Source organism: Staurois parvus, unplaced genomic scaffold, assembly GCF_062004578.1.
Source record: "Staurois parvus isolate SC_StPar_1 unplaced genomic scaffold, SC_StPar_1.0 ptg000530l, whole genome shotgun sequence".
Taxonomy (NCBI): domain Eukaryota; kingdom Metazoa; phylum Chordata; class Amphibia; order Anura; family Ranidae; genus Staurois; species Staurois parvus.
Window position 1 is genome coordinate 7,422,647 of NW_028318326.1, and position 27,608 is coordinate 7,450,254.

General features: G+C 40.9%; 1 protein-coding gene across 2 annotated transcripts in view; it reads left to right on the forward strand.

Annotated features, from left to right (window-relative positions):
* The window catches only part of GPR155 (G protein-coupled receptor 155), a 73,623-nt gene extending 46,015 nt beyond the window's left edge, over nt 1–27,608 (forward strand). The window contains exons 8-16 of one of the 2 annotated variants that reach the window (XM_089690478.1): nt 901–985; nt 1,617–1,707; nt 2,342–2,546; nt 6,157–6,252; nt 8,978–9,114; nt 13,195–13,290; nt 15,191–15,255; nt 18,465–18,605; nt 23,004–27,608. In XM_089690478.1, coding sequence (XP_089546604.1) covers nt 901–985; nt 1,617–1,707; nt 2,342–2,546; nt 6,157–6,252; nt 8,978–9,114; nt 13,195–13,290; nt 15,191–15,255; nt 18,465–18,605; nt 23,004–23,226 — 1,139 coding nt within the window. In that variant the 3' untranslated portion in view covers nt 23,227–27,608. Of the gene's footprint in view, nt 1–900; nt 986–1,616; nt 1,708–2,341; nt 2,547–6,156; nt 6,253–8,977; nt 9,115–13,194; nt 13,291–15,190; nt 15,256–18,464; nt 18,606–22,950 lie in introns of both variants that reach the window. The other variant, XM_089690479.1, reaches the window with a different exon arrangement.

Here is a 27,608-nt window from a genome sequence, read left to right on the forward strand (position 1 = left end):
CCAAAAGGCAAACTTATCCTTTAATTGCTCTGCCTGTTTGTTTCTGTACCAAATTTAATTACTATTTAGCTCTCACTTGCAGAGCACTAGACCTCGAGACCCAGGGACTGTGGGATATGTAGTCTCTTCACAGGAAAGAGGTCATGATTACCCTGTGCAGTACCATGTTGCATGCCTCGCATCTGAACACACTGAAACATCTGACACAGGAATCTGAAGAGTTACTCTACTATAGACTGTGAGTACAGGGCAACAAACAACACCATGACACTACATGATCAGTGCACATCCTATGCAGGTGAAAAAACACAAGGTGCAGGTTGGAGTGTTTATAATGCATTTAAAAAATATTGGCACTGTATTCACTGGTTAGATAATTCAGTTTCTGTGAAAAATAGTTTTTCTTATCTCACATACTTTTATATTTTTTCCACTTGTGCATGCAGACATTGCTGACCAGCGAAAGTGACAGTAACTGGAACCAACATAACATTTTCAGGAGTGTTTACAACAGTCACATTTAAAAAAAAAAAAAAACTTAAGAATTGTAAAAAAAAAATAAATAAAAAAAAAAACCCTAGACACTGTAGTCTGGCCCAACCTTGTGACTGTTACTTTTTCTGGACAGCTTGGTCTGTATATTCATTTAGTGAAGAAATTGAAACGAATGTATGTTTCATTTTAAAAAGACTCAATATATTATTACTTACAACATATATTTACCAGAATACAATGTTTTTTTTTTTTTAAGTCTGTGCTTTAAAAAGGAAACGTCAGAATTTCAGATCTAAATAGTTCTAGAGCACAGTACAGCCTATTTTGCTCTTTAGTTATGTGTTATTTTAATACTGAAAGAATTATAAATTATATATAAATGTTGGCACATGATTTTATTTCCAGGTCTAATCTCGTTATCACTATTTCTACTAAAGAAGAGAGAATTTGGGAATATTCCTGTAGTGATAATAGCTTTAGCTGGTTGGGGGTAAGTATTCAGTAGTAATGTATTTGGACATGGCATTTGTTGCGTATATGTGATAAAGGTTTAGGGGGAATTCCACTGATATTGGAAATGGACTGGGCTGTAGTAACTTTTGTTGAGCAGAAAACAATTGCCTTTGGGTGATCTATGTACATTGCAAGTATATTAACAAACTCCAGCAGTGAGGAAGTCTGGGATCAAGTCTGCTGCTTATAAATATTATTGAGGGAATCCATTTTGCTTGAGGTGATTGTAGCCGTATTAGTGCATTTGCGACAAACAATTGAGTACTGTCCGTGATACTGTTTTTTTTTTTTATTTGCACTAACATACAATTTTGAGGACAAGCTTTCGGGGAGTGTCCCCTTCTTCAAGGTCCAAGCAGTACTGCTTGGACCTTGAAGAAGGGGACACTCCCCAAAAGCTTGTCCTCAAAATTGTATGTTAGTGCAAATAAAAAAAGTATCATGGACAGTACTCAATTTATTGAAGGAATCCATAACTGATCTTTGGTATCCGTCAGGTCCAGGAAGAGATGCATGAAGCTAATGTTGTGTGACCCAATATGTAGGTTTAATAGAAATAAATTGTATTGTGGGTGTTGTTCGAATTTTTTTTGTTTTTGTCCAACCAGCATTCCTGTCTTAATGGTGTGCGTCCTTCTGAGTGTAGGAGAACGTGATCTAGACAACATTGATTCTGCTTTCTTTTATGGAAAGTCTCAGGTAAGACTTTAAGATAAAAATAAGGTAATTAAGTAATTGCATCTCTTTAAAAAAGACACGGACTCTTTTTTGCACATTTAGGGCAAAGTCAGTGTGTTTAAGGAGGCCCTTTGCCCACTGATACCCACCTTTCCAGTGCCCTCTTGCAGCTCCTGTTGTTGGCTCAGGGGTGCATAGGGAGCACGTGACTCCCTACCATGTGACAGTGCTCAGGTCAAGCAGCCGAACTCTAGACCCAAGCATGGTCACACGAGGTAGGATGTGACATTACTGCTGCCCTTAGTGTCTAAACGTCAACTAAAAAAATAGGGATTTTGGTATCAGTTTTGATGATGGAAGATGGAGTCGGAATTGTTTGCAATGTGAGTATCAGTGGGTGGGGTAGGGGTAGACAAAGTGACAGTGTCTTTTTTTTCAATCATTTAAACCAATAAATTGTGTGAGGGGTTGCAAATAGGAAGGGGGTGGGGGGGGGGATGTGTAACTATTCTAGTAATGCCTCTTCCATACAATAACACAATGTTTCTCCCTACAATATGAGGAGCTTGGGTCAGAGTGAGGGTTTAAAAAAGAAATGGTTATAATCCCCACAGCTGAATAAAATATAACATTGCTTTTCTCTGTTTTGACACAGATTATCAGCACAGCAGTGATTTTGTCTGTTAGTATACTGCTGTCTGGCGTTTGTCTTATGTGCATGAGTAGAAATGGACAAGATGGCAATTACCAGGTGCTGAATCAGTCCTCCCATAGCAGCAGTAACAGAACAGCAGATGTTACATTTGAATCCAAGCCAGACAGTCCTGTGGGATCAAGTACACCCCCTACTTTTAGATCAGGTACGCAAATGCTTTATGGCAGTAAACAATGTTCATTGGTATAGTTAAAAACTAATTTACATGTATTACTTATGTTGGTCCAAAATATTCTGCTGCAGTTCAGAGAGGCCAGAGAACCATTCGCATCCATTTTCTTTCAAAAGCATATGATGTAATGTTGTACATACGCATGAAAATTTGGGTGGGTGCTAATTAACCTACCTGTATGTATTTCAAGAGTGGAAGGAAATCGTTGTACCCAAAGAAGTTCCACACAAAATAACTCAAACACCATGCAATTGGCGCCTGGTGGAAATTAAACCCAGTTCATGGTACCCCATAATTTGCATTTTGTAGGTCTTTAGGTGTTCAAAAGCAACTTTACATATCTTTTGTATAGTAGTCCCTACCACAGCAGCAGGATATAGACTTGACTACAACACACATAAAAACAGGTGACTAGTACCAAAATGGAAAAATACAATATAGGAAATAATGAAAAAAATATTGTATGTCTGGGGGAGACGTCGGTGTACTAATAAACCAACAAAAATAAAAAGTGACCTGACTTTGACTTCCAACCCCTTACGAAAGAGAAATATAAAAAATGCACTTCTCTTTATTAGTAACATTAAAAGCATGAGCAAAAATAAAAAAATTCTTGGCCAAGAGTCAACAAAACTTCTGGTACCAGTAACTTCCTCTAAATGTAAACATCCAATATGTATAAACAGGTTATTTGAAAAGGCTGATAATGGATCCACTTATAAATCAATGTCCATATGTATCAAACTAAAGGACACCATAGTACTAGACACAGTTATAACGCGGCCATTTATAGCGTGGGTCTGCCACATCCATATCCATATGGAGAGACACTAAAGCCATCAGGCCACTGCCAATATACAGTGTGTATATTGACACCCCTTATGAATAAGTCCAGGAAGTGACAAAATGCATCAAGGGACGTGACGTCGGATGCTACCAGAGGACAAGAAGTAACGGAGCGGCCATTTTGAAAGTTGGAAAATAATACCTGGCATTCCTGGAAGCTGCTTCGAGGTTTGGAGTCATGGGAATAAGGCGTGTTTTTTTTGCTGTTTTTATGTAAGGGCAACCAATAAAGTGTTTTTTAATATCTTTAATGGAATTACACTATATGGGTCTATTCCTCTTTCCTATGTAAACTGTGGAGCATTGGTACTATGGAGTACATGCACTGAGGCTTTGAATGCATCTATGGAAACAATACTGAACATACCCTCTGCTGGATTAAAGTGTGTTTTAATATTTATTTGGTAAGGGTATTTAATTCAGACACTTTAGAAGTGCGCAATGAATGCCACTGGAAATGTATAATAATTTTATTTGTTATTGACTATTGATTCACAGAGTGATACACTATCACGGTTTTCACAAGTGTTCACAATCACGTATATATTTGGAGTGACTAGTGCACATATGTTACATTATTAAGGATTTAGTTTATTAATGGTAATGCACTTTTGAGTTTTCCTTGTTTTGAGGTTCATGTCTTCTTTGGAGCCATTCAGAGGGCTCGGCAGAAAGATTTGGAATTTTCCTTTTGGGATCAGAATTTTGAGTGACTTTATAATTTATGGACACTGGTGACTGATATGTTTTTAATAAGACTGGGACTTTATTGACTTCCACTTTTATTAATAATTACTTTTTGGAGTATTTATGTGGAGCACATAAAAGACACACACACACACACCTACACACACCTACACACACACACACACACACACACACACCTTCATGAGACTTGAGGCTCCACCCGTTCTGCCTGTAATAATACCGGTACATAGAAGCAGTCCACACATGGAAAATAATTTTCAGGATGGGTCATAGATTAAATGCCGTACAGTTAACTGCAAAATACAGGTAAATTGAGCTCCACTCAGACTAAGCCAGATAGTGACCCCAATTCCTGATACACAAGAGTATAAATGTGCACAGGAAGCCAGGGTGTCCACATAAGGAAAGGGGCAGACCATATAGTTATCAGTCCCAAATGCGTATCATCCTGAGGGGCTGACTGGTTTCGCCGGTACTAACTGGCTGCGTCAGAGGCTAAATGGCTTAATGCCTATTCCTCAGACTTCTACTTCCATATGGGACTTTGTATATCTACACTACGGGTGGAGCTTGGTTACTTGCATTCACTATGAAACATGGATTTAATGTCTTCCCATATGGATGTGGCAGACTTTCGCTATAAAAGGCTGATTTAAAACTGTCTAGTACTATGAACTCCTTTTAGTTTGATACATATGGACTTTGATTTACAAGTGGATCCATCATCAGCCTTTTCAAACTACATATTGGATGTTTTTGTTTAGAGGCAGTTACTTACACCAGTAGTTTTGTTGACTCTTGGCCAAGGTTAATAATTTTTTTTGCTCATGCTTTTAATATGTTACCAATAAAGAGAGTTTATATTAATATATTTCTATCTGGACATGTTATGCTATTTTGTTGATTTATGTTGGGTAAGGGGTTGGTAGTCAAAGTCGGGTCACTTTTTATGGTGTTTTAAGGATATAGACTTTGCAGACCCAATGTGGTCCTTTCAATAGAATGATGCTTGAGGTAGATTGTTGTATCTGAATGCATGAGCTGCATTACTAGGCTTGGCTGTTGCTCCTGCAGAAGTTTCATTTTCCAGTGTAGCTGCTTGGTGAGAGCAGATGAGTGGGGGAAGAGAAAATGCAGCTTGAATCCACTTTTTGTGTAAAATAAACTGGTCACAAACATGAGCATATGAAATGCATTACCAGAGGTGCCTATACTGAAAGAAACAAAATGCCAAAACCATGAGTAGATCTAGATATATAAGCATTTAGATTATTTTGTAAATACCGCCTTTTCCTGAAAAAGTTGAGTTTGAGCCTTTCTCTCCTACCCCACCTCCTAAATCTCCCAGTTGGTCAGTGAGCAATAGAGAAGCTTCATAACTGAGGCTGTGTGTGACCAAGTTTATCTTTTTCAGGCATTCACCTTTGTGTCTAGATCTGCAGATCATTTTGTGCTGCGGTTTTCCTATCATAAAATCATTTTGCATTGTAATCTTAATGATCAGTCCACCTTAAATGAATCTGTTTTGAGCAATTGATGCCAGGTTGTTGAGGTATGTTTTTGTTTCTTGAGACTCTGGTGACAAGATCTCTGCATATGAATTTCAAATTCCCCGATTTTGGGACCATTCCGAGCAGTAGCACCTCACCCTTGTGAACGTTTTACATAATAAAAGCGGAAAGGATGATTGACATTTGGTAGTGGTGATTGTGGTGGGAATTCCACTTAGAAACTTGTGTCTAGAATCCCTGAAACTTGTACAAAGCAAGTAGGAGTTTTTATGGTACAGAAATATTACGTAATTGTTAACTCTGGCATGCTGTGGACACATCAAATGTTAATTAGAAAAAGTTCACTGAGAAGTGTGCTATAACACTAACAAAAAATCTGGTAATTCCAGGAAATCAAAAACATATTATTGTACCTGAGAAAATTGTATTGCAGGGAATTATGTGAAAAATACAGTAGGCCTTTCTATTGCATTGGCTGCTGTGCAGTAATAACAATGCGTGCTGTCTCCTCTGTACAGAGATGTGTACATGTGGTCAGGAGAACGGAAGTGTGTGCCAGCCTGTGGACTCTGCAAATGTTCTGCATACAAATGAGGCTCCCAACATAGAGGAAGGTACAGTATGCAGACTGTCATGTTTACACTCTAGCTAGAAAACCCCTGCAGATTTATTCTGTTTCTACATGTCTATATCTCCTTTTATGCTTCATTTAACTAAAACATAATTGTTTTGCTAGGAATTTGAAAATCTGGTGCATTCTAAAAGTGGTGATAAATAAGATAACCTTTTTGGGGGGAGACATTGCAAAGAATATATAAACATAAAGCAAGATTTGGTTTTAAAATGAGGAACTCTAATCAGCTAAAGGTTTCTTCCAGTCAAAATTGAAGGGTATATCTGAAAATCATACAAAGGATATAGCCTACATGTTTGGGGCTTATTTTTCCCCATACCTGAAACGCGTTAGCCTTTTTAAGTCCAGTCAAAATTTGAAAATGAAGTGCTGGATACATACTAATATTTTTTTCTAATCTTTTTGCCTTTTGTTTATCAAAATTTTTCTTATAGATAAATTATCTGATGACACTCCCAGTCATTCATTCTCCTTTGTTCTTGGTGACCAAAATCTGCCGACTTATAGAACCTCTGCATCATTGCCACCACGGTGTGCATACTCCTCTTTTTTTTCTACTAGATGAGCCCTGTCCATAGCTTAAAGTGGTTCTAAAGCCTAAACATTTTTTTACACATTCCTGCTGCTGTCAATTAGAACCAGTGAGGAGGGAGCAGGGGGTGGGGTTATGGACACAGTGCCAGCTCGGGAGTGAGACTGTACGAGTGCCCAAATAGCAAGCAGCTTGCTATGTGGGTACTCAGAAGTGGGGGGAGCCAGAAGCATTGGTGGGAGAGCCAAGAAGAGGAAGATTGGGGCTGCTCTATGCAAAACCATTCCACAGAACAATTAAGTATAAACCTGCTTGTTTAATAAAAAAAAAAAAGAAAAGAAAAATTAACATTTACAATCACTTTAATGGTAATCTTCCTACTGCCCAAGTCAGTGTGGCCTAGGTCAGAGGTTGGGCTAAGACATAGCGGGTCACATGGTTTTTCAGGCCCTGCTGAGGTGAGGCAAAAGGGAAAAAATCATGTGGCCTGCATATGACAGATTTAAAAGGTATTGACTTTTTTTTTCTCTGTAAACCAACTGCTACTGCTTTTTCCTATGCTTGAGATGTGGGCAAACTACCTGTGTTTTGTATCCACAATAAGAATTTTGGTCCTGAACCCCCAGCTCCACTTTTGCCTGTTTACTTAGTCCACGATATTGTGTGTCCCTCCAGCAGTGATGGAAATACCCCAAGCTAGGCCCAGGTTGCCATAACTAGCTTAATATTGCTCTGATATCGCAGGCACACTCTCTATTCCTGCTCTCAGTAAGTCATCAGTTTTATAGGTTATACAGTAGGGAAAATAATTATTTGATCCCCTGCAGATTTTGTACGTTTGCCCACTTACAAAGAAATGAAGGGTCTATAATTTTTATCATAGGTGTATTTTAAATGATAGAGACAGAATATCAACAAAACACATGATACAAATGTTATAAACGGAGTTGCAGTTCAGTGAGTAAAATAAGCATATGATCCCTAAGTAGAGCATGACTTCGTACTTGGTGGAGAAGCCCTTGTTTAATGTGCTTCTTCTTGAGCCACTCCTTTTTGTTGCCTTTAATGGTATGTTTTGAGTCATTGTTATGCTGGAAGACCCATCCACAACCCATCTTCAGTGCTCTGGCTCTGGGAAGGTTCTTATCCAAAATTTTACAATGCATGGCCCCATCCATTGGCCCCTCAATGCAGCAAAGTCAGCCTGTACCTTTAGCAGAGAAACAGCCCCAAACCTTATGTTTCCACCTCTGTGCTTCACTGTAGAAATGGTGTTTCTTAGGGTCATAGTCAGCATTTTTCTTCCTTCAAACACGAGTCGAGTTAATGCTAAAGAGCTCAATTTTGGTCTCATCTGACAACAGCACTTTAGATGTTCATTGGCAAACTTCAGACAGGCCTGTACATGTGCCTTCTTGAGGAGGGGGACCTTGCGGGTGCTGCAAGATTTAAGTCCATGGTGGCATATTGTGTTACCATTGTTTTGTTTGGTGACTGTGGTCCCAACTGCCTTGAAATCATTCACAAGCTTCTCCCGTGTAGTTCTAGGCTGATCCTTCCTTATTTCTCTTGATTATCCTTCCCCCATGAGGTGAAATCTTGCATGGAGCTCTGGACCGAGGGCGATTGATGGTTATTTATATTCCATTTGCAAATAATCCCTCCAACAGTTGTCTCCTTCTCACCAAGCTTCTTGCTGATGGTCTTGTAGCCCATTCCAGGCTTGTGCAAGTCTACAATCTTGTCTTTGACCTTTGACAGCTCTTTGGTCTTGCCCATGGTGGTGAGATTTAAATGGAAGAAAGATTCTGTGGACATGTGTCTTCTATACACATAATGAGTTGTCGTTAGGAGCAGCTTCTTAAATTGACAGGACTAATCTGTGTACCACATGAGCACATAGCCAGTCTGTGGGAGCCAGAATTATTGTTGGTTGGTAGGGGATCAAATACTTATTTTACTCACTGAACTACAACTCAATTTATAACATTTGTATCATGTGTTATTTCTAGATTTTTGGTTGATATTCTGTCTCGATCATTTAAAATACACCTATGATAAAAATTATTGACCCTTCATTTCTCTGTAAGTGGGCAAACTTACAAAATCTGCAGGGGATCAAATAATTATTTTCCCTGCTGTATGATGTAATTCTGCCTTTTTCTTTTACAAGTACATGATTGTCTGAGTCGCTGCAACTCCCAGAGATGTCCTCTTTCCCAGGAAGAGCAACAACACCGACACACCGGAGACAGACAGATTGCCAGACATGTATTACTCTGCTTACTTCTCATTGTTGGCCTGTTTGCTGTAAGTTGACTTATTTTGGCACTCTTCTGGGATGGGTAACTATATAATGCTAACATTTACTGAGTGGTGCTTAGGTGTATGCAAGTTGATCTGAGGCATAAATAGGTAAAAAATATCTACGTACTGGAATGAAGAAGGTTTCTAACTCAAATAAAAATGAACTCGGCTTCAGAGTCCCTTCCTGTTCTTTTAAAGAGTGGAGCATTTCCTTGAGCTTAGCCACTCCTATAGTCTCAGTGCATTTGAAACTAAGATGTTTGTTATGTTCTAGAGATGGCCTTCACTGTCTTCTGTGAGTATAAATGTAAACTGCTGCAGGTGCTTTTTCATGTATTTGTTTACCACCTTGCAAAACAACTATGATCTCTATTTTGGAAGAATGAGAATTAAATATGAATTTTCTATTTGCTAGGAGCAGCAATAAAACACTTTGATATGAACAGATCCTTAAAATGGGTCTGACCTGATTAAAATCCAAACACACTGCCAGCACTCAAGTGCTAACAATTTGGATCAGAAACATATCAGGGTATTCTTCTCATACACTAAGCCAATTCCTGTGATGTCATTTGCTTATTCCAGGCCTTGCTGCTGCCTTCTGACCCGGGAAATCTTCGAACAGAACAAAAATCATAATAGGAGAGTGCGCACCAACCCTGTGCATCACCTTTAGTTCCACTTTACAATAAAATCCATGCCACTTTAGCAGCATGGCAGCTCCACAGTGAGAGAGTACATTGAGAAATGCACACTAAGAGTGATCTGTTATGGTTTTTTAGTGCTGCTGCACTTGTTGTAACCTGTGAACAGGTGAGAACATAGCAGATTGAGCATCTTTTCACATCTGATTTGAGCATGTAAACTATGGGATTGGGCATGATGCCAGGTTATCTCCGCACTCCATTGTTTGTGTAAAAATACTGATGTTTGGGCTGGTTGTGAGTGTAGAGCTGTTGTCCCTAGTGGTTCACTCCCAGAGGTCCCGCTCCATGAGGTTTGGATGGGAGGGTACTAGTGACTGATAACCTCATACCAGGGGCGGACTGACAACTCATGGGGCCCCCGGGCAATAGGGGATCATGGGGCCCCTGTGTCCTTGCCCAAGCTCAAAAAAGCCTATGAAAAAGGTACCAGGGGCATCTCATGGGGCCCCCTACTGACCCTGGGCCCTTGGGCAGTGCCCAAGTTTCCAAATGGTCAGTCTGCCCCTGCCTCATACTTTGCCTTGACTATACAGAGAGAAAAGTATGTGTACAAGCTGGCTAGCTCTAAAGAAGAGGGCTTTTTCCTGGAAACACGTCATCTAATGTGAATCTGCAGTATATTGTTGTAGGAGTACTTCTATTGACTTTACCAGTGTTTTTCAACCGGGGTGCTGGGAGGAGTCCTCAGAGGTGCCGCGGCAATAGCCCAAGCTGAGCGATCCTCTGCTAGCTCCTGTGCTAGAGGAGGCAGAGAGCTAATCCCGTACCTCCCCCTTCTCTCTGTTCCTCCCTGTACTGTTGCCAGCAAAACTGAAAACTGAGCTGGCTGCATGACCGCGTTCCTGCAAGAGTACAGAAAGGAACAAAGAGACAGAGAGGCTGTTGCTGGCACAGCTCTCTGCCTCCTGTGTAAACAGTGCTTTCTTCCTCCTGTAGCACAGGAGTTAACAGAAGACCGCTCTGAATATACAAAGGAGCTGGGGGAAGGGGGTTAGAGAGCACAATCCACACCACCTCCTGGCTCTGTCCTCCTCTCTGCTGCTGTCACTGGTGAAGGGACATAATTTGTACCAGGAAGAGGGGGGATTAGGGAGCCTGTTGGGGAGTTTTGCTGGGGGAAGAGGGATTGGGGGGAGGGGGGGTTGTGCTACGAGGGGGTATTTTGGAGGGTTTGTGCAGGGAAGGTGATTTGAGTAGGAGGGGGGATTTGGGGGGGAATTTGTGATGGGAGGGGGATTTGGGTGTTGGTGTTGTGCTAGGAGGAAGGGTTTGAGGAGTTGTGCTAGGAGCGGGGGGGATTTGGGGACTTTGCTAGGAGGGGTATTTTGGAGGGGTCATGCTGGGAGGGTGGTTTGGGTGGGGGGTTGTGCTAGGAGGGGAGATTTGGGGGGAAGTTTTTCTGGGAGGGTGATTTTGGGTGGTGGGGTTGTGCTAGGAGGGGGGATTTGGGGGGGAGGGGAGTTGGGCTGGGAGGGTGATTTAGGTGGGGGGGGGTGCTAGGAGGGGGTTTGTGCTGTGCGAGTGATTTGGGGGAAGGGATTTGTGCTTAGAAGGGGGATTTGGGGGGTGGTTACAACCTACAGACCACTAAACTCTGCCTCAGAGTACATTTTACGGCTTAGTAACAGGTGTGAAATTGCATGTTTTCCCATACCACACAAAAATGTGGTTCCTTTTGCAGGCACGCATGTGTGCTGTTAATTCTTAATTACATCCCCACTCATCTACCAAATGCATGTACATTTGCTCTTGCTAAAACACATGGTACCATAGCACCATGTGTTTTGGTGTTGTGCAATTTTAAAAATCATGCCTGCACCCTTTTGCATGTTTCCCAAAAAAGCGCATGTGCTGAGATGCACCTCCTGGTGTGAAGGAGCCCTCAGACTGGTGTGTCCCGGGCATGTGCGCAATTCTAAAGGGTGCCTTGACTGAAAAAAGGTTGAAAAACACTGGACTGTACCGATGGAGAGTTGGAGGAGGTCCTGTCAATAGGATATGATACTACATGCCTGTCATTTTAGCAGGTTTGTGAGTATTTTATTTCTATAAAGTGGTACTAAAGGTGAATCATGAGGTCCGTGCACTTTTTTTTTTGTATGATATTGGATCTTACCTGATATAAAAACTACCTTTTTAAAGAGACTTACTTTAATAATACTGATAGTTTCTGATTGGTGTGAAGTGCGGGCATCCAAGCACGTTTTTGATAAGAGAAAAATGGTGATGGGGAGGGCACAGCCTGTGATTGACGGCCTCAGAGCTGTTCTTGTTTGCTGTGTGGAGGTGGATGTGTCCCTTCCCTCCAATCAGTTCTCAGAGCTCTCCTCACAGCTGCAACTTAAGCTCCCCGACCCCTGCTTTTCAGAACTGAAAGATCCTATGTAAATTCCTCACTTTGGATGTAGGAGACAGACAGCTTTAGATAAACCGGTACAACATATGTAGGAGGTTTTGTTTAATCACTGTGTATCTCCTGAGGTCAGTCACTTTATTTGGTATATGTAAGGGTTTTCAGCTACTTTAAAGTAGAGTTCCACCCAAAAGGCCACGTTTTGCTTTCAAGATTGGTACCCCCGCTCCCCATCAAGGATTGGCACCTTAAGGGAGTGGGGGGGGTGGTAACGGGTACCCGAATTTCACAGGTACCCGCTTTCACTGCGATTGCCTAGGCGACCGTAAACGGAAGTTGTCCTCCTACCCTCTCTCCCCGAAGTCTTGTGGGACACGTGACAGGTCCTAGAAGACGACGGGGCCACTCAGGAAGAGCAGCGCTACTCGCACATGTGCAGTGGGCACCCGGCTGTGAAGCCGCAAGCTGTCCCAGCTGGGTGCCCACGCTGAAGATACCAGCGCCTGGAGTACAGGACTGCCGGTGAAACAGGCTGCAGGGGTGGTGGTGGTGGGGGGGGTCAACGCTCGATCGTGGGACAGCTGAGTGGCTGTTTTTCAAAAGTCAGCAGCTACAGTTTTTGTAGCTGCTGACTTATTTTTTTACAGAGTGAGTGGAACTCCGCTTTAATATTAACTCGGATAGATGTTCGAGACCTGTGTGCGGCCTGGAACTAGTATCTGTGAAGGCTTCACGGGACCACAGCAATTAATATGAAGCCACCACAAAGAGCCTGCATATCTGTACTTTTGGCATAATTTAGGCTAGCTTAGTAAATTGCAAATAAACAGCCAGTGTTTAAAGTGCATGAAAGACCAAACAGGTTGACTAACCAACCAATAAACAGAACATATTCGTGTTGCTGGAAGCGAGTATTATGGATTTTCTTCATTGCTTAGAGACTTAGGAATGTTGTGCCTTTTACCTGCTGAGAAGTATTTTCATGCAAAGCATTTTATTCTCACCATTTTTCTTCTTCTACAGAATGTATCCAGCTGCTTCTGGTGGCTGTTTAATCTGGAGCCAGGGAGACTGTATGTTGAGCTTCAGTTCTTTTGTGCTGTGTTTAATTTTGGCCAAGTAAGTAATCTTTTGTTTGGAATGTAAATCACACTCTAGAGCAGTGGTTCTTAACCTTGTTGGAGGTACTGAACCCCACCAGTTTCATATGCGCATTCACCGAACCCTTCTTAATTGGAAAAATAAAATATGATTTTTAAAATTCAAAACATAGGTATATATTTATACATAGGTGCACAAAATGAACAAAACCGTTAAGAACAAAGAACAAAACCATTAAAACATGATTTTCACACAAAAACAAAAACATAATAATGAATATTTACTGCACGAATCATATGAGTCGGGTGTGGGTCTTCACCTCTGCCGAACCCGTGAGACTGACTCACTGAACCCCTGGGGGTCGATCGAACCCAGGTTAAGAACCACTGCTCTAGAGCTTGCTAAAATATTTTACAGTGAATATGTGTGGATTATTGCCTGAGCTGAATGCTGCATCATGTGGATATAGAATAAGCTGAGAAACGCAGTGAGCGGCAGCATTTTTCAAACTGGATTGCTGTGTCTTATAGAACAGTGTTTTCATGTGAATTTCATGTGATAGAAGAACTAACATTTTCTGTAGTATTTATTTATGAATATAACCAAAATTCTGCACAGCCAGATTTCAGACAGTCTCTTGCATGTAGGGTGGGTCCGCTTCCTAAAGCCTGAAATATGTAACTTCTGCTCTCTCTCCTTGATGTATTACAATCCATTTCAAACTGCCAAGAAAGGGTTTATTGTAATAGTGGGCTGTGAGGTACTTGTCTTTCTACACGTGGAACACGTATAGATCCTATGGTTTTGGACATTTGGGTGGTGGGGGGGGTACTTGCCCTGCATTCCTAACAGCTATGCAAAAGAGCTTCCCAGATTACTGACAAAATTCAGTGGCATGGCGATATGCACTACAACTTTGCCTTGGTAAAAGAAAACTGGGGCCTTGAGCAGGTAGTCGGTTTTACTTCTATGCATTTCAAAGCAGATTTTAAGTTTAGACAGGAGTATAACTTTAAATAACCAGTAACCATTTTTGTTTACTGGGAGAGGTTTAGACTGTTGGCTATAGATTTTGTGTCTTTACCTTAGGTGTACATGTGGTGTTCACATGGTTTGCAAAACCACTGCAAGGGATATGTTTTGCAACTGTTAAATGCTACCTGAGCTAGTATAGTCAGAAAGCTTGTGCCTTTGTTTAGCAATAGGTTGTCATGTGATCGCAAACGTGTTGACCGAAACTGATTGTAATGATTGCAGTTATCAGTCAATAGGTTTGAGATTAAATGGAAGCCTGTTGGCAACCAAGACACTTGACTCCTGTCATGCCCCCTCAAGTACAGTACTTGTGCTGTGACAGGCCTGTGGCGCCGCTCAAAGTCGGGCAGTGTGGAATAACCCCTCCGGTACTCTGAAGATGGGAGTGGGTGTCCTGACACTAATCCAGAAGTGTAGAGACACAGGAGAAAATAGACTCTGCTCAGACCGACTCACGTGAATTCAGTGAAAAGTATTGGCCTCAGCCCTTGCTCCAGCTATGCCCTGACGCATTTCGCCCCGCCCATTGGGGCTCTGTGACCAAGCTACAATGAGGGGGATGAAACGCAGTAGAGGGCGTGGGGGCTGATGCCAACACGGATACCTTTGATTGAATCCATTTGGGTTTGTCTGAGCGGCGTCCATTTTTCCATGTCTCTACAGTGTTTGTGCTGCCCTATCTTCTGCAGTTTTACTTGGCTCCCCCACACTACCTGGATATCATTGGTCGGCACATGTACCAGGCAAGTATAGGGGAGACATGTTGCTGCACATGTGAAATGTAACTTAGCTGGGGCTATGTGGCTTTGGAGGGGTGATTGCAGGGATTCACACCACCACATACATTTTCTGTGTATAACTTTTTGTTGATTGATCTCTATAGGGTTTCCTATCATTTGCCATTTTTGGATTGGACAAACACCTGATTATCCTTCCATGCAAGAAAAGGTATCTCTTACAGTATTTTATGGTGTTGCATGCAATGTCTAAAATGGCAAGAACAGCTAAAGTTCCACCAGTGGTCCTATCTTAATATCTATTAAGAAGATGTATATTTAGAGAAATGCATTGTCAGACACCACAGCAAACACAGCTGACATTTTTAGACTGTTATATTGGAAACCTTTTCAACTGTGGTTGTAGCCTTGTGTATGTATGTATGTGTATGTAATTTGGTGTACTACTATTTTCTTTTAGAGCCCAACTGAAGTCACAAAAATAGATATCTAGTCGGATAGACAGTGTGATAACAGCGTAAATTTTCATACTCTTGCCTGCCTATTCCTGTTATCAATTATGCAAGGTGTCTAAATATGTCTGTGCAATCTAACAGGCACCACAGTTAGACCCAGTTCAGTCTATAGTCGGTGCTCATTAACAGAATTAGTGGTGTGGCTGTTACTAAGCGCTGGCAAAATAGATCACTGGAGTGGGAGGGAGGGAAGCATCATTTTAACAAAAAGAAAAATGTTTAGTGGCACTTCCAAGCATTTTAAAGCCACAGTTAATGACGTGTGGATAAAGGATGTAGATATGAAAAAAAAAATGTCGGCCTTCAAATTGATTTTAAAAGAACTTTGTCAGGAGTAAAAAAGTCCTGTGTAAATGCTTCTGATGGAAGCTGCTATTCCCCATGTCATGTGTTCCCAGCCAGTGACTTACCCTTAGGAAATCTAAATGGGTTATAATATGTTCAGCTGCTTCCCTCAGACTTGGGACAGACCCCTTTTTGAAGCAAAAAATGTTCAGTATAAAAATACAGATAAATGAAAGTAAACTAGACACATTTTGTCTAAAACAAATGGAGCCCGACAAAACCCCGTCCCCCATTCCCTTCTTCCACTCAATACTTTCTCACTATTGAGTAAGTTGCCATAATGGCTAAAAGAGACTTACCCCATTGGATAGTGAAGTGGTAAAACTCAAGAATCAGGACAAAATTGAGGCCTGGTTGTGGCTAGGTTTAGGGAAACTGGCCTCTTAGATGAAGATATGAATACAAACAACTTTGAGGTACCTGCTCTGAAGTGCTGTTATCCAATAAAAAGTCAGATCTATTAAAACACATTTGGCACTATATTAACTAGCTTTAGATTTTGGACGTGCTACACACACCTAAAATAAGGCCATCAGTACACAGGGCATGTGCAGCACGTCCAGTCCTTCTGCCTTTTTCCAACTTCCCAGTACACAGCAAATTGACTCTGATTAATCAGAAATGAATTAATGTGTACACAGAAAAGGTTGTCCACTTTCACCTGTCAAAAAAAAAATGCAGAAGCTGTCTGCAAGGGTTTAGAAATAACACTCAGAAGCTACAGAAAGACAGCTTTGCATATTGTAGCATTTGTATCATTCTGTTCATTCATCTATAGATCAAAAGGATAAACTTAGATCTGCAGATGAAGTCAGTTAACACCCCATTTACACTTGTGTGAATTGTCATGTGACATTGGACATCAGAGTCGCATAAGTTGTATACCATATTTTCAAATGATAACCATTCATATATATGAAAAACAAAAAAGATACGAGCGCTGGATAAACAACCAAAAAGCGACTTGCATGAAAGGCAAACACCAGGAGCCTCAAACTACAATATATCAAACAACCATGCAGCGCTAGTTAGACATAATATTGCATGCAAATCCTCATACGGTGCATATAATAAAAGTGCATATAGTGAATGGTAAAGTGAACACCACTTAATAAAATAACCTAAAACGTCCAGGGATAATAATGATGATAAATAAGTGAGTAAATAAATAAATAAATGAAAATCTTCAACAAGAGAGTTCCTGCGGTGTATGATGTAAACCAATTTCAAGGTAAAAAGGTGACACAGTAAGTGACTTCTGTGACCATATTCTTCCTGCAGAAATGAGTGTAGATTGCACTAACCAGAAAGCGCAATGGTAATGCGCATTTGAGTGTTAACCAACTCCTGGTCATCCAGCTAATGATACTGGAACTGGATCACAGAGAGTGGTCATCTGGCCTGCATCAGCTGGGCAAACATCTCAACCTCAGGAGCTCCAGGTAGCAGCGGACGTGTAGTCGTTTCACCACCGGGGGGAGTCTAACCAATCCTGATGTGGCCACCAGATCATCCCAATAAGCCTTGAAGAAGGGGGGGGGGCTCGGAAGTAACGAGCCAAGACAACAGGAGATACTAATAGTGTAGTACTTTATTATCCACAAGGGAAAAAGTAGACAAATGACTGAAAGAAACTACTCACATGTACAATGAGCAGCTAGTAGCAGGGATTCCAAAATGGCCACCGGCCGTCCACAGGGGCCATGCAGTGTGACGTCACAGGGTATAGGGCACCTCCCTAACGCGTTTCGTGCGATGGCACGTTATCAAAGGGATATATGTTTGACTTAAAGTCACAGCAACCTCTGAATAGTTCATGCACTACTTTGGTCTGACCTTCATGCAACTTGAGGGCCATAGACTTCAATGTTAACCCTCAAAAGTTACTAAAACAGTCATACCTGAATGTTTTACATGCAACAGTGGGTTTGACTTTGCAGAGGACAAGTAGTCACATCCAAGTCGCACCCATCCAAAGTTGCATCAAAGTTGCACTCCAAAGTCTTGCGACTTCGTACCAGTGTGAATGCAGCCTTTAGGCAAAGTGTGGTTTGCAAATGTTTTTGTTTAAACCTTTATTAACCGCTAGCTTATCAGCTCCAATTAACTCTTTTTAACTTTTTTTTGTTTTGTTCATTAATATTTTTACACATTTCACATAGATTCAAGTCTTAAATTTAAAAAGTCATAAGTAATTAAAAAGTTATCGCTGAATAAAACCAGTGGATAGCAGAAATGTAAAAATTGCTCTGGCCCATAGGGAGTGAACAGGTGAGAGGCAAAATGGTTAAAGTAGGGATTCTTAGTTCTATACATTTCTTAGCTGGCAGAATTTTCCTTTTTAGTTCCTGGATCCACATCAATAAAACACGCATGTGCGCACAAACACAGAAGTTGCTGTTAAATTCTGTCCGATCACTCTCAAACTGCTGTCAATTCACCCCATCACTTTTAGGGTCTAATGAACCTTTCTTAAACCAAAATGTCACATTATAAACTCGTTCATTGTGACCTGTGTAAATCTGGCTGTTTTGTGAAATGTCTCCTATTTGCCCATTAGACTTGAATTCCTGTGGAATGGCAGAGAACGCACTGTGGCTGCTGAGGAAACCCGGCTGCCAGAAGAAATCCGCATGACATGCAACCAGTTTGTACAATACCACAAAGACCTGTGTGTTAGGAATATCGTGAAGGAAAGAAGGTATTTCCCCTGTCAGTGAGCTGGAGAGCTATACTTGTAACATGTCACTTTGTTATGTAAAAACTATTACTAACACCAGTCACTGTTCTACTGTGTCATTCACTGTATTTAGTTTTCTGTAAAATGAAGCCTGCCTAATCTGAAAGAATGTTCAAGAATTACACATTGATGATTGTTCTCAAAATTTTAGTCCACAGTGACATTAAACGGAACCTGTGATAGCAAAACGAGAATTGCCATGCTGACCTTGTTTGTAAAAGTGCGGATTTTGGGACTTTTGTCTCGTTCTTGGCTTCTCTACCTAGTGAGTCAGAGACCTGAAACAAGAATGTATCCAATGACATGCAAAAAAGTCTTAACTCCCAATCTGCATAGTGTTTCAGGTCTTTGACAGACTAGGAAGAAAATTCAGTATCAGAGTAAAAGCTGGGGCCTGCACCTTTTTAAAAAGAAAGTCGCAGATAATTTCCCTCTTTCTTCCTCCTAGGTTCACCTTTAAAATGTATTCAGCGTTCTATACCAAATAGTAATAATGCCTCAGGTGGACAAAAATGTTTTACTTTATAATTTTTGCTAATGCATGTTGCTTCTCATCCCTTTTTCTTGCCATTTCTTCCTTGCTTCTTTCATTTCTGTTTGTGGTTTGCTTTTCCTGGCTGTAGCAGTTGGCATTTTCATTTGCACCATAAAGCTTGTTTTATTTGTCCACACAGCCATTTCACATTAAAGCCCACGAGTGTAACGACCGGATAATCTAGTGAAATAATTTAGAAGTCAAAGCTTTGTGTCAGTAAGGGTTTGTAAGATTTATTTTATTTATTTATTACAGGTACTTGTATAGCGCCATCAATTTACGCAGCGCTTTACATATATACTGTATATTCACATCAGTCCCTAACCCTCAAGGGGCGTACAATTTAAGGTCCCGAACTCACATTCATACATACTAGGGCCAATTAACCTACCAGCATGTCTTTTGGAGTGTGGGAGGAAGCCCATGCAGGCACAGGGAGAACATGCAAACTCCAGGCAGGTGGTGCCGTGGTTGGGATTCGAACCAACGACCCTAGTACTGCCAGGTGGAAGTGCTAACCACTTAGCCACTGTGCTGACCAACTCCTGTATGATCAAAATTCATCCGGGCCACTTTCTTCTCGCATATTATTTTGCTTGTGGGAGCATTCACTGTCTAAATGTGTGAACATAACAATTATATTAGGTTTAACTACCGAGTTTTGCTTTAAAGGGAGTGTGTGTGTATGTATGTATGCATATATATATATGTATATATACAGGTGAAACTCAAAAAATTAGAATATCGTGCAAAAGTTCATTTATTTCAGTAATGCAACTTAAAAGATGAAACTAATATATGAGACTCATTACATGCAAAACAAGATAGTTCAAGCCGTGATTTGTCATAATTGTGGTGATTATGGATTCCAGCTCATGAAAACTCCAAATCCACAATCTCCAAAAATTAGAATATTGTGAAAAGGTGTAATATTCTCGGCTCAAAGTGTCCACTCTAATCAGCTATTTAAGCCATAACACCTGCAAAGGGTTCCTGAGCCTTTAAATGGTTTCTCAGTCTGGTTCAGTAGGAATCACAATCATGGGAAAGACTGCTGACCTGACAGTTGTGCAGAAAACCATGATTGACACCCTCCATAAGGAGGGAAAGCCTCAAAAGGTAATTGCAAAAGAAATTGGATGTTCCCAAAGTGCTGTATCAAAGCACATTAATAGAAAGTTATGTGGAAGGGAAAAGTGTGGAAGAAAAAGGTGCACAAGCAGCAGGGATGACCGCAGCCTAGAGAGGATTGTCAGGAAAAGTCCATTCAAAAGCGTTGGGGACTTTCACAATGAGTGGACTGAGGCTGGAGTCAGTGCATCAAGAGCCACCACGCACAGACGGATTCTGGACATGGGCTTCAAATGTCGTATTCCTCTTGTCAAGCCGCTCCTGAACAACAAACAGAAGTGTCTTACCTGGGCTAAAGAAAAACAGACCTGGTCTGTTGCTCAGTGGTCCAAAGTCCTCTTTTCTGATGACAGCAACTTTTGCATCTCATTTGGAAACCAAGGACCCAAAGTATGGAGGAAGAATGGAGAGGCACACACTGCAAGATGCTTGAAGTCCAGTGTGAAGTTTCCACAGTCTGTGTTGATTTGGGGAGCCATGTCATCTGCTGGTGTTGGTCCACTGTGCTTCATTAAGTCCAGGGTCAACGCTGCCGTCTACCAGGAGATTTTTGAGCACTTCATGCTTCCTTCCACAGACGAGCTTTATGGGGATGCTGACTTCATTTTCCAGCAGGACTTGGCACCTGCCCACACTGCCAAAAGCACAAAAACCTGGTTCAATGACCTTGGGATTACTGCGCTTGATTGGCCAGCAAACTCGCCTGACCTGAACCCCATAGAGAATCTATGGGGCATTGCCAAGAGAAAGATGAGAGACATGAGACCGAACAATGCAGAAGAGCTGAAGGCCGCTATTGAAGCATCCTGGTCTTCCATAACACCTCAGCAGTGCCACAGGCTGATAGCTTCTATGCCACGCTGCATTGAGGCAGTAATTGCTGCAAAAGGGGCCCAAACCAAGTACTGAGTACATATGCATGCTTATACTTTTCAGAGGTCCGATATTGTTCTATGTACAATCCTTGTTTTATTGATTGCATGTAATATTTTAATTTTCTGACATTGTGGATTTGGGGTTTTCATGAGCTGTAAGCCATGTACTATCTTGCTTTGCATGTAATGAGTATCTCATATATTAGTTTCACCTTCTAAGTTGCATTACTGAAATAAATGAACTTTTGCACGATATTCTAATTTTTTGAGTTTCACCTGTATATTCATTCCATACATTACATCCAGGACTTTTTTTTTTCTAGTAGAGTAAAGATATAATATTACAACTGAATATTTGACATTTTCCACTTACAAGCAGTAGGTGGTGCAGTTTAATCCATTCTTCAGTACCTCTGCTGCTAAACTTTTTTACTATTTTTCTGTGAATGGGCTGTTGACAACACTCAGAGATGAAACGGAGGACAGATACCCCTTTTCAAGTTCCTAAAGCTCAGCATAAGGTTTTAGTCAGAGAATGCCAGAGAAATGGAGAGCCATTGCTGGGCTTTTTTGTACATGACATAGAGCAGCCTCCCCTCTTCTAGGAGGGCTTCATGGGATTTTGGAGTATGTTGGGCTGTGATTGGCCCTGTCTGTATCATGTGACTGCCTTGACCCGTCACAACTAACAACATATTTGTATTCAATGGATGGTATGACAGGAAGCCATCCATTGTATACAATTGACATGTGAGCTGCTGTGATTGGTCACATGACACTGGCAATGGGCCGGTGTAGTGATATGTCATTGGCTGTGTCCTGTGGGGCACAGCCAGTGACAGATTCCACGGCCATGTGAGCGGTTCATTTTGACAGGACGTCATATGACGCCCAGTCACAACGGCAAGTGTCCCGTCCGGCTTTCAATCTGCTGTAGAGCAGGCGGAAAGGTGTTAACAATAGTGGTTAAAGTGGAATTCCATTACTCGGAAGACTGTCCCCTGCCTCCTCTTAACAACTATGCTTACTAACCTATGTAAAAAAAGATGTATATACTTGCCTATTTTCAGCATGTTCTGGTCTGGTCACTTGATCTCCCCTGTGTCAGCCAGGGTGGCTACAGGGGAGAGGAGATAGTGCTCCGACAATGGCTAGTAATCCTGTAGCAGGGATATCACTCATATGTGTCAATGGCCCATCCTTCGTTGGTGCTCTCTCTTCTTACCTGGAGCCATGCTGGCTGATAATGGGGAGCCAGATCGTGTGACCGGACTGGAGCATCCTGAAAATAGACAAATCTATACATCTTTCTTACATAGGTTAGTTAGCATAGGTATTAGAAGTGGGGAAGAGAAGTTTAAAGCTAGTTAGGGTTAAGCTTGAATTCCACTTTAATTTTCTTGCAGTGGAATTACGTATGTGCCAATTCTCAAGTGTCAGAAACCCTTCTGGTTTATGTATCTGTGTGCACCAATAAACTACATTGTGTAGAGCAGAACAGGGAAGGCTTCCACCTCATCATTAGTCTTTTTTTTATACCTTGCTTCATTCATTTCACAAATTCTATATCAATATGCATTCGTTACAAATTGTAGATTATTCCATTTGGCTTCTACAGCTTGTGCACAAATGTATTTTATTTTTATGCCCTTCCCCCTGCCCCTTACTGGCTTCTAATGTTCTATGACCCTGTACTGATCTAACCTGCCTATATCATGCTGTCCTATTTTCCCTCTTATTTTTCTTTACCTGCTGCCAATTACAGCCCTAGCACAAGAGTTACAGAGCATATGGGTGAATCATTCCTTTGACACACAGGTGTGGTGCCAGGAACTCCGCTATAATCTTCTGGGGCTCGGATTTGGTGAGCTGGCTTGTTGAAGTGGGACTGGCTTCTGATCGTGGGGAAGCAGTTAAGTATGGAGAGAGACTGCTGAAAGGAGGCATCATTCAGCATATCACAGACGAATATGAATTTCGAGATGAAAACCTCTACTACCGCATGCTGAAAACAAGGCGTGTCCCACACCAGAGAAGATGACACATCTGGGATTTTGTGTACTTGTTTCCATTGTCTTGAATATTGTGTGTCTTAATACTTGTCTCTAACCTTTCTGAAGACACCATTAACATAAGTACTCTGAAGAGTTTGTGTTTGTAGCTATGCAAAAACCATCAGGGCTGGCTATGTGTAAAGCCTTGGTAAACCCGGCACTGGTAAAACTATTGTGATAGCTGTGCGAAAGGCTTCTGTAGTAAAGACCACAGAACTAGCTTGAAGCCCAGGGGTTAGTTTTGCCATTTTAACTATGTGTGCTAACAATAGTCCCTTTATCACTGTGTGATAGAGCACACAGCACATTTTTCCTCTAGGTGAGCAGTCACTACCTGGAGGTTTTATCCTTGTGTCTTTTAGTGTGCTTCTAGGCTAAAGGTAATCCAAACTCTCCATTTACTCATATGGTGGAACCCAAGTGGTGGGGTTGGTCTGCTGCATTCACAATTGGCAATGGCATTGACCATGGCTCTCAAGCCATTAGTTTAGCACTGGAGCTTTTGGTTTGTTCTCTATCACAGTAATCCATCTAACACTGAATTGTAATTGTTGAATGGATTATGCCTTTAAAGCCCAATCAAACCCTTGCAATTAGTTATTTACTAAGGGTTTTGTTTGGACTTTAACTGCATAAAAAATGCCATTTGTGATGAGTAACAAAGCCACTGCTAGATATGTACATATACAGAACCCAAATGTCAACATTTGATTAAATGTAAGGGTAAAATTTGCATTATATATCTGGTTACCTCTGCCATATGGTGACGATTCTCCAACCTTTAGTGTGCACATTTTACCTGAGTAGTATAGTGGACTTTTCATGTGTGTTGAGTCACATAAATGACTTGTTCACTCAGCTGCCTGTAACCTTGTCTTTTTTTTCTTTGAAATAAGAGGAGAGGGCTGCAGAATGGATGGGACAGCACCAGGATCTGCTTTGCTCTATAGGGTATCATGTCTTCTGTCCTCACTGAGCCTAGATTACTCTGGCATGGGAAAGGGAACAAAATAGTGCACTGTGTTGTGCTTGTCCAAACTACTACTGAGAACTAGGCTGGGCACCACTGCTCACATGTATTTGCATTACATTGTTTACAGATATCCAGCAGTTCTGTTTTCCTATTCTTTCTGCATCTCTTTTCCAGTTTAAATAAAATGTGATGAGGTCATGAGGACACTTAGCATTATGGAACCTTTTTACAGATGTACCGGCATCTTGTCATTGGCTGCACCATGCCTTTCTCTACACAAAGCAGGGATGTGGGCAGTGATCTTCAGTTTGGTTCGTCTTACAGATTTTACTGCAGAATGGACAGACATTTGAATTCAGAGGCTCAATTTACTAAGAAACATTGTGTAAAATCTAATTGCTTGGTGAATTGAGCCTCATGTTTCACTGCAGCAAACTATACATGTACTGTGTGCCATCCATAAGATATATTAACATATTTTTTTATCTTTGCACTGCTCTCAGATGACTTGGTCCCTGTTTATAATATCGAATCAATTGCAGTATCTGGTGACATGGTAGTAATTACTCCACAGTATGCCTCCATTTTATATTTCATAAAATGCAAAGTGTGATTAGGGGCCAGCAGTGTCCTTAAGACACCGCAGAAAACTGTTCAGGATAGGACAGGTTTCCTCTTCCAGACACTTTTTTATGTTATTGATCCAAAATGAACGGGACTTTGCTTCAGAGTTCTAAAGCAAACAATTTTGTAAAGCACCACTCTGTGCTTGATAAAAATGCTATAATTTTTTTTATTTTAAAGAAAATGTATGACCATAGTTAAGCCATAATGATGATTTATAAATAAGCCCCTCAGACGTGTAACCAGCAGCAAACACTGCACATCTTTCACCTCTGGCTGCCATATATTCTTTTAAACATGTTGCTGTTGGTTATGTGGGGTGGAGCTGTTTGGCCATACAAGGCAGCTTTATGTAAATTCTTACGTTGCATGGCCTAATGGTGTCTTTTGGGATTTAACTGCTTATTTTAAGAGAATCTATATATTTTTTAATTCATGGTTTTTAGATATATTGTGATTTGCAAGTTTAACAATGTGCAATGTTTTAAAAACCTATGTTTAGTTTGTAAACACATGAGGAAGTCATATTGTTTTATTAACAACTGCACTTTACTGTTACTCTCTGATAGGTCTGTTAGTTTGCTTAAACTAACTGAAAACAGGCTAATTGCTCTTGTCTCAGCAGTTTTGTAGCAGGGTTGCTGCCTGCTATACAGAAATCTACTGGAAGAAGAATCTACAAATGTGATGCAGTATCATGTGTGGAGTTTATTGAGAGGATGGCTTTATCCTTTGATAAATGTTTAATATTTTCCTGTACTAAAGTTGGAGCTCTTTTTTTTTTTAGTGTCAACAAAAATTATAAATGAATGCTGTAGCACATAAATCTTTGCATTTAAGTGGCCATAAACATGAGATGACTGTTTGCAGATGTGATATGACCGTCTCCTTTTTGTTGTCACTTGCAGACACCCTTTAGGGCCAGGGTCAATAGGCTTGAGACTTGTCAATGGCGTCAGTGTAAGACTCTTCTGAGATCATTCAGAATTCATTGACATGTGCATTTGACTTGATTCGAGTGTATTTTGCATTCCCTTAGACTGGTATGGGAATGCAAACCTATTTGATGAAAAAAAAAAAAATCCATTGACACAAGCGCTTTGTTGACCAGCCTGGACAGGCTTGAAAAATATCCAATTGCTTTTTGTTTTCCTCGAAGGTAAAGCATTGTTGGCTAACCTCTCTTTGTGTACTTGTGATACCTACACAGTGCTGCTATAAAATAGTTTGTATATACTCTGAATATATTGTATTAACAAATGTAATATATTATGTTTTGTATACAAATGTTTAAAAGCGAACATATTTTAAACAATGATTATAATAGCGATGTTAACAATTCCCTTAGGCCTCATTCTAGTGGGTGTACCTATGGATATGACTGTGTAAAGGGTTGTCTATGCCTGCATGTGAGCACAGGTTTTCCGTGACTCTGCATGCAGGTAGTCTCATTCATGTCTGTTGGGCCGCAGCAGTGCAATGGACAAAGTTGCTGGTCAGTTTGACAGCTGCGCAGATGTGTGTTCCGGTACACACACCATCTGTGTTTGGGGACATGAACCCACATTACATGGCTATCAATTCGGGGACAAATGTTGCGTCCCAATAGATATGAATAGGACTACCTGCAAAAGAGGCATGGAGCATCTGTGCATCCCATGGAGGCAGAAACAGTCCTTTACATGAAAGTACACTTAAAGTGGTTGTAAACCCTTACATATACCCAGTGAAGTGACTGGCCTCAGGTGATACACGGAGATGAAACACATCCTCCTCCATTAGTTGTACATGTTTATCTGTAGTAATCTCTACATCTGTTAAAAGTTCTAAATTTATAAGGCTTGTCTGAGCTTTAGGGGGTGGAGAGCTTAACTTACACATTGCAGAGCTCAGTGAGAAGAGCACACATCCCCCTTCACATAGTTTACAGAAACAGAGCTAAGGCTGTCAATTAGCTGGAGCTCCCTCCCCTATCACCATTTTCCTCTTGGTGTCAGGAAAACTTGTCAGCTGTGGCTCATGCAGATAGCAGAGAAATGAGGCAGCAGACAGAAATTCCGCATAGTGCTCTTAATTGAGACAAGTACACACAATAGAAGGATATGTTCATATTTCATGTCTGAGGTTTACAACCACTTTACATATACCTGTGTGAACGAGGCCTTAATGTGTGACTCTCATTGGGGACAGCTAGCTTGTGGGCTGACCAAATATTCACAAGTTGTCCACTGATCTAGCATCTAGTACTATTAAATAAAATGAGATATTCCCACACTATTCAAAGTGAGCTCAGCATTAACAAAATCAGATGAAGGAACATTGTACCTAAATAGTGTAATCCCTGCAAATTCATTTTTCAAGAAAACTGCTTTGATGCTTAGAGGCACAGCCACCATAGTAGCCATTTGAGACAAGATCATGTTGCATTGTGATATGCTGACTGGCTGTAAGAGTCTCAGCTTCAGGGGATTACATTGAACATATCTTCCTGACAACCAGATGTATGTACATGCAACTACTGGTGTCTCGTATTAGGTTTTTACCCCCATAACATAATTAGTTTGCATCTCTTAGATTAAAGTGAACATGTCACCCATCTGAAATGTTTAAGAATACTAGAGAAGCCGGTTGTTACTTTCTTGGCCAAAACAATCTTGTTCTGTGTGATTGTTTTTAATTGGTTTTACTTTGATACTCTGGGCCTGACGTAAAGGACTGAGCCCCACCAACTGCCTTTGTCATATCTAATTAAAGTGGTCTTAATGTTATAAA